The sequence below is a fragment of the Urtica dioica genome, chromosome 5 (assembly GCF_054948205.1).
Source record: "Urtica dioica subsp. dioica isolate 48M chromosome 5, U.dioica_male_clone48M_v1_H2, whole genome shotgun sequence".
Classification (NCBI taxonomy): Eukaryota; Viridiplantae; Streptophyta; class Magnoliopsida; order Rosales; family Urticaceae; genus Urtica; species Urtica dioica.
Window position 1 is genome coordinate 37,380,515 of NC_142760.1, and position 12,796 is coordinate 37,393,310.

General features: G+C 42.4%; 1 protein-coding gene across 1 annotated transcript; it reads right to left on the bottom strand.

The window, feature by feature from the left end:
• Positions 1 to 3,581: 3,581 nt before the first annotated feature.
• Positions 3,582 to 5,936, bottom strand: LOC149398251 (uncharacterized). The gene has a single exon (XM_089614527.1). It carries the CDS (start codon positions 5,934 to 5,936, stop codon positions 3,582 to 3,584), a length of 2,355 nt encoding a protein of 784 aa, XP_089470653.1.
• Positions 5,937 to 12,796: the final 6,860 nt, after the last annotated feature.

Genomic DNA, 12,796 nt, shown 5'->3' on the forward strand with positions numbered 1-12,796 from the left:
AACAAAATCTTAAATATAACCATCAACTATATCAAATATACCAAATAGAGGGAAAAAAAGATGAAATTATGTATAATGGCGCATGTATAAAAGTTAGACTATTTGTATAAATAAATTAAATTAAAGTAGAAAATTAGCTAGTGAATATAGATTTTTCTAAAATATTCAAGTAAATATTCTGTTCCGTACATGTTTGGGTGCGTTAATTTTTTGCTTTTGTTTTTGAAAAGTGAGTTATTTGGACAAGATTACATTATATATTAGCAGTGCAAACGCATGTGATATTATTGACCAAGATTACGTGATTTAGTACAGAAACATTAAGCTATAAGGGACATGCATTTGTGTAGCTGATAAAACTCGAACTCAGGACTTCGTATGTATAAATTCTAGTATATATTCTTCATACTACATTTTACACCCTTCAAGCGAAACGACAGTGTCGTTTATGTACAAGATAATAAAGATATCTGTATATGATCGAATGCATCATTCGTAAGGATTCACATGATCGTTTTTACATCAAATTATTGTGATCTGCCACGTACATTGGAATCTTGGTCTTCCTGACCTTTTTTTTTTTTTTTTTTTCTTTCTTTTTCTTTTGAATTTTTCTCTTCTTTGGCCCATTGCCTCGTAAACGACATAAACACTTTCTTAACGATCTAAACTTTTCCCTACCTATAGTTCAATCTTGTCTGCCTTTAGTATAAGATATATCATCGTCTTTTCCTTGCTTAGATGTTTATCTTCTCTGTTTTTTCATATATCTTTTCTATCTTTTATCCATGCACCTTTTGTTACCCAAAAAGAAATAAAAGATGAATACAAAATTAGAAAACTATTCCTTAATTCTATTATCTCTCCTAATCTTTCCTTCCCTGCTCGTCTAAACATTTGGATATTTTTTTTTTCTTATATTACCACATCAAAATTTAAAATGCATATTTAAAGCTGTGTATTGTAATGAAAATATAGCTAATATAGGACAAAATTTAGGAAAGCAGATTAATGCAGTCATTGTTAATTAATATGATAATTTTTGGTAAATATATGTTCGTAACTTGAGTTAGATATCATGACTAAAAATAATTTTTGATAGCGAAAGGTTTAAATATTGTTTCTCATTACAAACAAACATAATATATATATGTATATATATACATATATATATAAGCAAGCCTTCATAAGTACATATTATTAGCTTAATATATTTGTGAAAGCTTAAACAATAGATAACAATTTTGATTGTTGATTCGACGCACGAATGCCCAACCAAAACTCCTCCAAGTTGTGTTGATTCGTCGAACGAATGCCAAAACTTAGGCAACAAATTCGAATTCAAAGGGAAATCGAAATTTGGATTTGTGTTTGATAATATTTCATTCATGAAAGCTGCCTCTAAGTCTGGAAAACGAGGACTTAAATACAAGCCAAAAGGAAACCGAAAAGACAAAAAAAAACCAAAGGACAAGAAAGCCAAAAGACACACAATTAATACAAAATATTAAACTCGGAATTAAGGCCACTAAACAGCGTTTTTAGGAGCCGAAAGGTTGGCAAAAACAGACTCGAAAACATCTAGTGTTCTTACCGTCCGTAGCTTCGAAACGAATGGTACGAATAGGAAAACTGACGTCCGAGTCAAAAGATACGCCGCATCAAAGTCGCCACTTCTCCAAGCGCTCGAGGAACGTCAAAGCCCGCTCGATGTCCGCATCATTCCCTCCGGGCTGGAAAGAATTCGTCCTCGAAGTCTGGTCGTCCTCCGAAGAATCATCGTGGAAGGGTATGAGATGCTTCACATTGAATACATCGGCGGTGCGGATGTGGCTCGGGAGTTTGAGGCGGTAGGCGTTGGGGTTGATCTTCTCGACGATCTCTACGGGCCCGATCTTCTTGGCTGCCAGTTTGTTGTAGTCACCAGTGGAGAAGCGTTCCTTGGAGAGGACGGCCCACACAAAATCACCAACTTCGAACTCGACGTGACGGCGGCGCTGGTCTGCACGTGCTTTGTAACGAGCGTTGGCAGCAGAGAGGTTGTCACGTACGGTGTTGTGGATGTCCAGCAGCCCTTTGACGAAGTCAGCAGCTTTCCCGTGCGTCTTCTCCGGGTTCGGTATAGGAACGAGGTCCAAAGGTCCACGCGGTTGAGCGGAATAGACAACCTGGAAAGGGCTGAAACCCGTGCTACGATTGACGGCATGGTTGTGAGCAAACTCGGCTTGGCTAAGCTTTTGGTCCCACCCCTTTGGATGATCGCCCACGAGACACCGAAGCAAGTTGCCAAGGGAGCGATTTACTACCTCGGTTTGGCCGTCGGTTTGTGGGTGATAAGCGCTGCTGAAATCAAGCTTCGTGTTCACCATCTTCCATAGACTCCGCCAAAAGTGGCTGATGAACCGTGTATCCCGATCGGAGACAATTGATGTCGGGAGGCCATGAAGTCGATACACGTCTCGGAAGAATAATTGAGCAACACTCACAGCGTCCGTGGTCTTCTTGCATGGAATAAAGTGCGCCATTTTGGAGAAACGATCGACAACAACAAAGATCGAATCATTACCTCGCTGAGTTCGCGGTAATCCCAACACAAAATCCATGCTAATGTCAGTCCACGGCTGAGACGGAACGGGTAGCGGCATGTAAAGCCCGGCGTTGGTAGCACCGCCTTTGGATAAGTGGCAAGTATGGCACCGTTGTACGTATCGCTGAACATCGCCACGCATACCAGGCCAAAAGTACGAGGATTGGACCAGTTGGAGCGTTCGATCCCGCCCCACGTGCCCCTCGCCGTGTAGCTCTTGTATAATCTGAAGCCGCAAGCTACAATCCGGAACACACAGTTGATTTCCGCGAAAGAGAAACCCGTTGTGTAGGAGGAAGTCCGAGCATTTGCCGGCTTGGACGTCGGCGAGGATAACCGAGAAGTACGGGTCGGTCGGGAGGAGATCTTGGAAGGTATCGAACCCAGGTACTTCGACTCTCATGGCGGCTAGTAGACTGGTCCGGCGACTAAGGGCGTCAGCAACGCGGTTGGTGACTCCGGCCTTGTGTTTTACCACGAAAGTGAACCCTTCGAGGAAAGAAATCCACCTCGCGTGTCGAGCGGACACCTTGTCTTGGCGGTGAAGGTGTCGGAGGGAGTCGTGGTCGGTGTAGAGCACAAACTCGCGGTGGAATAAGTAGTGCCTCCAATGTTTTACGGCTTGAACTACGGCGTAGAATTCAACGTCGTACGTGCTGTAATTAAGCCGCGCACCAGATATTTTCTCGCTAAAATACGCCACCGGTTTACCGCTCTGACTGAGGATAGCCCCTATACCTGTCTTCGAGGCGTCAGTGTGTAGCTCAAACGGTCGCGAGAAGTCAGGAAGTACTAGAATAAGCGCAGTGGTGAGTCGCTCTTTGATCCGCTCGAAGGCTGCCTCGGCATCGTTTGTCCACTCGAATCGGGTACCGCGCATACAATCTGTGAGTGGCGCTGTGATCTCGCTGAAGTGTGACACGAAGCGTCGGTAAAAAGAAGCGAGGCCATGGAAACTCCGCACTTCCGTAATCGACCGCGGTCTAGGCCAGTTTCAAACCGCTTCTATTTTTGCCTTGTCAACTTGCAAACCATCACCAGAAATCACATAGCCGAGAAACAATACCTTTGGCGTCATGAAAACGCATTTCTTCGCGGCTGCATAAAATTGTTCCCTTCGCAGCACCTTGAGCACCTCTCGCACATGCTCAATATGTTTGTCGGGATTGGCGCTATAAATTAGAATATTGTCGAAGTAGACGACAACGAAATGGCCGATGAAAGGGCGCAAGAGTTGGTTCATTACCCGCATAAAGGTGCTCGGGGCGTTGGACAGGCCGAAGGGCATAACAAGCCACTCGTACAACCCTTCGCGTGTCTTGAATGCCGATTTCCACTCGTCTCCCGGCCGCATACGGATTTGATAATACCCACTCTTCAAGTCCAGTCGCGAGAAGATCTTGGCACCACTAATCTGATCCAACAAATCATCGAGGCGAGGAATGGGAAAACGATACCTCACAGTGATTTTATTCACTGCCCGGCTGTCCACACACATACGCCACGACCCATCCTTCTTTGGTGTCAACAGCGCTGGTACCGCTATCGGACTCATGCTCTCTCTGATGTGCCCCTTTGCGAGAAGCTCTTCAACTTGCCTTCGTAGTTCCTCGTGCTCACTCGGGCTCATTCGGTAGTGTGGTCGGTGGGGAAGGGCTGCTCCCGGCTCTAAATCAATGTTGTGCTGAATGTCTCGGAGGGGCGGTAGACCGTCGGGTAGATCGTCGGGAAAAACATCCTTGAACTCGGCCAATAATGGAGCCGCCGCATCGGGAACAGGGCTGTCTTCGGCGACCTCCTTCCCGAGAAGCATGTACACCACCTCCGAGGTCTTCATCTCTTCACCAAACTGTGCAATGGTAAGCAAGTTTGAGCTCGTACCGCTGCCTGCCGCGTGTGCGCCGGTCGCAGTCTTCTCGGTGGGCTTGCTCGGCGGTAACACGATCTTGACTCCTTCAAACACGAAACTGTAGGAATTTGCTCGACCGTCGTGAGAAACCTCCCTGTCATACTGCCACGGCCTCCCAAGTAGCATGTGACAAGCATCCATATTCACCACGTCGCACCACACCTCGTCACGGTACTTTGTCCCTACTGAGAACGGAATCAAAGCGCGCTTCGACACCGTTACCTCGCCACCTCGTTTCAGCCATGCGAGCTTGTACGGCTTGGGATGTTGTTCAGTCTTCACGTTCAACTTATGAACCGCTTCTTCTGAAACAATATTCTCGCAACTTCCAGCGTCGATGACGAACCGACACACCTTGCCGAGAACGGTGCACGTCGATTGGAAAATGTTGTTGCGTCGCCAATCCTCTTCGGTTGCTTTAGGCGTCAAGCACGCCCTCCGCACGACCAATGATAAGCCTACATCCCCTTCTACGAGCTCCTCTTCATCATACACGGGCTGCTCCCCCTCCTCCTCGATGTCGTCACGTTCTTCTATAATGAGAGCCCGTTTCCCGATTTTCTTGCAATCGACTTGGCGATGGCCTTGTTCCCCACAAGCGAAACACTTCATGGTGCTCGAGCTCGCCCCTCGTGCAAAATTCGGGGTTGTTTGCTTGTCTGGGACGGATTTGGTTGTCGCACCCCGTGGCGCGGTGTTCCCGGTCGGGTCCGGTCGCGCGCTGGCAAACGGGTTGGTGAACGGGACTGAGTGGCTGCGGCGTGACTGCTTCTCCACCGAGAGGGCTCGCTGGAAAGCCGCGGAAACTGAAATCGGGTCGAACATATTCACCATCTCTTGAATCTGAAACTTGAGTCCGCCGATATATCTCGCGACGAGCTGGTCTTCGGTCTCTTGCACCTCGTTCCTGGCTAGCAATTGGTAGAACTCAGCCGTGTACTCTTCGACCGTGCGGTTCCCTTGCCGAAGATTCTGTAATCGCTGGTACATCATCCGTTGATAATTGTAGGGGAGGAAGGCCGCTCGTAGGTGCTTCTTCATCTTCTCCCATGTCGAGATCTTTGCCTTGCCCATCCGATTCCGGGTGAGTTTCAGCTGCTGCCACCATGCTATCGCACGGCCCCGAAATCTGGTCGCGATTAATGCAACTTGGCGCTCATCGGGAACTCCCCGAAACTCCAGAATCTCTTCTACCGTCGAGAGCCAATCAAGGACTTCCTCCGCTTGAAGACCCCCGTGAAACTCCGGAATGTCAGTCTTAATTCCAGATTCCCACCGCCGATCGTCTCCCTCGAAGACTCGCTGGGGTCGTTGCTGGACGAACGCGCGCTCTTCGAATGACCCTCTGTCTTCCATGGAGTCCGCTACCGATCCCCATTGACGCTGGCCCTGTTGTTGTGCCAAGAGGGCAGCCACACGTTGCGTGATTGTCTCCACCATCTGGTCCGTTCGGGCGTCCAAGGCTCGCGCAATCTACTCCTCGATTCGAACGCCATCGTCCCTCTCGTAGACCTCGTCCACATGCTGCCTCCGTTGAACGTTTCGTCGTGGCGGCATTGTCAAGGTCGGAGGCTCTGATACCAACTGATGCAGCGGAAACTTCAAAGATAGGAGATTGATTTAAAAAACCAAAATAAAAAGTAACGTAACCGGATAGTCGAACTTGATCGTTGATTCGTGCACGAATAACCGATCGAAGAACCTTCCTTCGTCTATTGATTCGCTCGTGAATGCTAGACTCGGGGCATCCAATCACCGTTGATTCGCGCACGAATACCGGTTTTCGGGCATCAACTCGGAGCTCGCTCACGACGCTCGGATTTGGGAGAAACACTCAAGTTTCAATTTTTCATTTCATCAAAAATCTGTCCATTACAAAATAGGTGCTCATGATTTATAAATGCATCAAGAGACTTTTCATAATCTAAAACTGAAAATTAATGCATAAATTAAATCTACTTAATACAATAATAAAAGCTATATTTAAATTAATTGAGAAGAACACAAAACGTCATTTTGAAAGCCTAAACGTCAGAATTCGGCTTAAATCCCGAGACCCCACAATGTGGGTCTTGTTTACTAGGTTGATTCCACTCAGAAAACACTACTCTTTTGTCCGTTTCGGTGATCTCAACATTTTTGAAACTATAGCCCAGTTTGCCCTGCATCAATTTGTCACTATTATATTTATATAGGATTATTTTTAGTCTTTTATTTACTTGGTTGTATTAGGGTTTATATACCCAAATTATTGTATATCCCATTTAAGAACGTCCGATGCAGTGGAAAAGGTATATACTTTTTTCTATTTAAAAGAAAAAGAGCTTTGTTAATATAAGGCACAAAATGTACCTGATGATTGCATTGGAGTGTATTTTGAGCAAAAAGATTGTATTGTGAGAGACAGACACTTGTAAGTTGTAACTGCCCTGTGAGTGACGCTTTTAATATGTACTAGTTTTAGCAATGCGGTACGCGTACGAATTATTGTAGGATATTAGACTAATAATAATAAATTCAACGGCAACATTTATCTAATTTTGATTTCCTTCTCTCTTAATTCGAAATGAGCGTGCTTGCTTGCTGTGTATATTAGGGCGTTGTCCCAAGTCCTTGATTTTCTTTGGCTGGTCCTAAAAGTAACTTTTGACTGGTCCTAAAAGTAACATTTATCAAACGCGACTGTAGCCCGAGTTTCGGGTTTGGAATATGTAAAGGTACTTTAACTAATCAAGTCAGTCTAGCACTACTTACGGGTTGGAATTTTCTCGCCACACTCCTTGACTAATTAATCATCTATGGTTGTTAAACACAAAAAGAAAAGGTTATAACAACTTGTGCCGACTGGAGTTAGGCTAATAAAATAGATATTTAGGAAGGACCCTTGACACCGCCTAGGCCATCTCTACCAATAAGCCTGTACCGTCAATTTTCAAAATAAAGAATTTAAACTAAGTAAATAAATGAAGGGGTTAAATTATGATTTTAATATATAAATACATAAAAATAAAAAACTCTAAACTGCCGAAAGATTAAAAAAAAAAAATTCAGGGGAGCCTATGATGACCGTGTTGAGCATCGAGAGAATAAAAGAACCAAAAAATTTATTCAGCATACGAGGATGTGAAGAGTTCAGCTTCAAAGCTCGGTTTATGAGGAACCAAAGTTATTATTTAGTTATTTAAGTTTTTAACAATGTATTATTCAATGTAACAATTAGTTTTCCGTTGTATATCTGTTTGTGGACCGATTCTCTTATGCAGGGTAGCTAGCTTGTATCTAAGATGGGAGAATTGATATAGCTGTAACTTGGGTGTGAAGAAACTGTTTAAAGACTTGGAGATCATCGGTGCAGCTCAAACTAACGTTTTTTTTTAGGAGTTCCGAGGATTTGTCAGACATTGCTGAACCGCGTCAGCAAATCTCTTGTGTTCTTCATTTTCTATTTTTGTCATTTTCAGGTTTGCTTGTAGAGGAAATTCTCAACAATAAAAAAGGAAATATATAACTGATTCCATCATCCAACGCTTTCAAGAATTTTATATTTTTGTATAAACTTTACCAAATTTTATACAAAAATATATAATCCAGATGCAATAATTGTGAAGCAATAAAATTTCTTGTGGACTAAGCCATCATATTTGTCAGCCATGCATATCAATAAAAATACTACCATTTATTTGACAAATGTGAATCATTCCACGTTAACTTTTCAGTAGTGACACAATGTCTTATATACGTAATTTCACATAAATGTTTTTAGCCTTCATTATGCATATTGGTTGCCAAAATGGAAATATATGCCAGAACTTTTCCAGTTTAATGAACCTTCAGGGAGAAAAAAGAGCAAACAGAATTTGGATTATTGGGTTCTGATAACAGCAAATACAGGTCATGAATTAAATGTACCATTTTTTCAATTTTCCAACAAACTTTTCATGAGCAGTAGCGTGACTTAGCTATTCCTTTCTTATTTCTTCACATTATTCCACTTAAATATGTTTATAGTTCTTATTTTAAAGTAAGCATAAATCTCTACAGGAAATTGAAAGCTAAAGCTCCAGATTCAATTTCCGTATGAAAGAATACATAAATATTAAACATTAGCCAAACATACAAAGAGACTTTAAAATACAACGGTCACAGATATACACATTGTGTTGGCTTTTAACCCTTGACCGAAACACACCGAAACAAATAATCAAAGTGGAGAAATAAGATATGGAGAAGAGATACGTGATGAAACAAATCAGAAGAAAGAAAATATATTATTTCTTACTGAAATGAATGATTTAAACGTTACAATTGAAGGCTTTAAATAAGCTAACCTAAAACTAATCGTGCTAACTGCATTTCCTATTCTAATGTGCCACATGCACATTACTTTATTCACGATCCTAATATCTAGCTAATGACCATTTCTAATGTGCCCACAAAATTCACACGTACACACATCTCAACTATCATTAAACTTATTCAAATAAAACAGCCCACTACTAACGTGCAACACCATGCACTTAACCACACTCTTATTCTTCCTAAATTCATGCATACATCAAACCAGACACTAAATACTTCTTTGACCAAGTCAAGCTTATATCTCACAATCTCCCCCGTAAGCTTGACTTGGCTCAAAATTCTTTGCTTCGGGTAGCTCCTATATCTCCACGGCCTTCACGCTTGTAATTGCAGCTCCCCTGCGGTTCTTCTCCTCGTCGCAGCGTGACACCGGGTTCACCATCTTTTCCGCAAATATCGGTGCGGGCTCTTCCTCATGACTCAGCTTCGGTAGAACGGTTTCTTTGCTCGGCAAGGTCTTGTTGTGCATCTCCTTTCCGCACATAGGCAGTAAAAGTGCCGGCTCATCATCTAGATCCTCATCGAGATTTGCTTCCTCTTCTCGATCACAGCGAGGTTCACGGCACTCCGATGCGTAGTGCCCGTAAACGTCGCAATTGTAACACTTGATCTTGCTCTTATCGCGGCCTCTGCTAGACCGACGATCTCCTTCATTTTCTTGGGGCGTCGAGCCGCTGCCGTAATGCCCTCCTCTGTGTCCTCGTCCTCGGCTACGACCATCACCGCCGTTTCTGCCGACCTTCTCTTCTTCATAAGACGAGTTGCCATTTCCGCTTCTCTTCATACGCGCCACCCACTCCGAGTGCGATAGAAGCAAGTGTTGTTCTTCTTCTTTCTCGTTGTAGCTCCGAAGCCTCTCTTCGTGAGCCTTGAGACGACCAACGACCTCCTCAACCGACATGTTCTTGAGGTCGCCAAACTATTCGATGGAGGTAACGATCTGCATGAATCTATGAGGGACGGCTCGGAGGAACTTCTTGACGACGGAGATCTCCTCCACCTTGTCACCTAACAAACGAATGCCGGTGACGATCGTCGTCAACTTCATGGCAAATTCATCGACCGACTCGCCGTCCTTCATTTGGATAGCCTCGAAGTCGCTCTTCAAGGTCTGCACCTTTGACTCCTTGACCCGTTCCTCGCCCATATGCATCGTCTTCAACGTCTCCCACGCCGCCTTTGCCGAGTCCTTCTCCGCTAATACGAGAAGGACGTCCTCCGGGACTGCTTGGTAGATGGCAGCGAGAGCCATCCTGTCCTGGCGCTCATCGACACCGTCATCACACTCGACGGCGTCCCACACGCATTGTGCCTGCAAATTAACACGCATTTTTAATGCCCACGCTGCGTAGTTACTCTTCGTAAGTAACGGGCATTGGAGTGTCACGCTGCCCCCCTTTCTGCTCTTCTCTCCCGTCACATCTTCTCCGACCAACCGGCTTGGTGATGGCATCTGTTTCGGCATCTTTGGCTCTGATACCACTGTTGGCTTTTAACCCTTGACCGAAACACACCGAAACAAATAATCAAAGTGGAGAAATAAGATATGGAGAAGAGATACGTGATGAAACAAATCAGAAGAAAGAAAATATATTATTTCTTACCGAAATGAATGATTTAAACGTTACAACTGAAGGCTTTAAATAAGCTAACCTAAAACTAATCGTGCTAACTGCATTTCCTATTCTAATGTGCCACATGCACATGACTTTATTCACGATCCTAATATCTAGCTAATGACCATTTCTAATGTGCCCACAAAATTCACACGTACACACATCTCAACTATCATTAAACTTATTCAAATAAAACATCTCACTACTAACGTGCAACACCATGCACTTAACCACACTCTTATTCTTCCTAAATTCATGCATACATCAAACCAGACGCTAAATACTTCTTTGACCAAGTCAAGCTTATATCTCACACATTGGAAACCCACATGACGCGAGGATTCCAACATAGGAATCCTTGGTGAACGTGTTGAACTGCTTGCCTTTGGGGATCGGTCCGGTGAGACAGTTTTGTGAGAGGTTAAAGATTGAAAGCCAAGGTATATCCACCAAATCAGCTGGAAATTGACCAACAAGCTGATTGGATGAGAGATCTAGCCACTCGAGGTTAGTCATGTTTCTCATGGACGACGAGATGGAACCCCCGAGGGAATTGTGAGATAAGTTGAGACCTTTTAGTGATTCAAGCTTCCCAACCACGGACGGAATCTCTCCTGTGAAGTTATTGGCCGGGGAAATCGATGACCGTGTAGATGATCTGGAATATTTTCACAAGCTTATAGTATAAGCCTTTCATAGATACAGCAATAGTATCTTGACATTCTCCAAACCACTCTTGTTGTTGTCCAACATAGCTCGTATTGGCGCTTTTCGATCTTGTCGGCATAGCTTTGAAGTTTTCAAAGTATTCGATAGGAATAAGTTCTCCGGTGAACTTGTTCTCAGACAAATCCATGATTATTAACTTTGGGAACGGAGACTTGGTATTCCCTATCGGCCATGAAACCTGTGAGCTTGAGGACCAATATTATTAACTCATAATAAAATGCCAAAATTTAGAAATGTGACCAAGCCTTGTTGCTCAAATATATCAGCATTTAGGCTCTCTCCAATATTTTAGTTTCGGATAAAACTTCTCCTATTCATAATTTAATACTGTTGTATATTCAGCTGCAACTGTTACGTGCTGAGCAAGCTATGATAGAAATGTTGGAATAATTTTGGGACTACTAATGTCATTAAATAAATGTGTTGGGTCATTATTAATTAAGTTAAAATTGATGTGGTCTAATTTAGAATAAAGTTTGTGACTTAAGGACATATTTGTCATGAAGTTATTATGTGGCTACCATAAGTGCTAATCTAATTTGATGAGGGGCCAAATTAGAAATAAACAATAGTTATTAGTATTATTAACATGGTAGGTCCCTGATTGCAGTACGTACGATCTTTTCTTGTATCCCCATCAACAAGAATACTTCAGACTCTCAAGTAAACTGCAATTGGAAGATCATTCAACTCTTGGCGTTTGCAATTCATGGATTAAGGTACGCTTCCGCTATTAAGATCTTTAGTTTTGGTTTTCTTGAATTGAATTAGGATTTTTTTTTTTTGGATTTAAAACTCTAACAATTGGTATCAGAGCATTTCTTATTTGATTCATGAGAAATTGCCGATACTGATTATGGTCTTTAGTCGAGATTTTGATCGTTCGTTTTAATTTCCTCTAGTTATCGGATAGATTTTTTTTTTTGGTAATCAATGTCGGTTACAGTTAATAGTTTGGTTTGTGTTATGCGATTCTGTTGTTTGGTTTGTGTTATTTCTTCTGTTGTGTTGTCGATTCTGTTGTTAGTCAGTCGCATATGAATTGCGGCTGACTTGATTTATACATTTTTTTTTAATATGGAAAACTCTAGGAATATGTGGTCATACGTAGCAATTAAGATATGTGTATCATATTTATGGAATATTGTGCATATATTGACTTTGGTTTTCCCTCTTCATTTGGTAATTATTTTTTGGAATCCCTTTACGTAATTATTGTTCGGCATGACTTTTGCTTTATTGACTGACAATTCAACAGTGTGTCCTTTTGTTCGGTGGTCAAATTTTTTTTTTTAATTTCTTTTGACCATTCAACCGTGTATCTATACTTAGCCTCTTTTTTCTATTAGAAATAAGTGCATATTGATGCATACATTTTTATGCATGGAAGTAGAACTTCGGTTGTCGGTGCATTATTTTTTTTATACATCAATGCATATATGACATTAAGCATATTAACCTTAAGTTATTCAAATTAATGGTATATTATACATAAAATTGGTCTATTATTCCTAATAAAGAGTCGAAACAAAAAATGTCGGCAAAGTGACATCTTTTGTCTAGATTATTTATGAAGAATTTTAGATGTTGTGTATA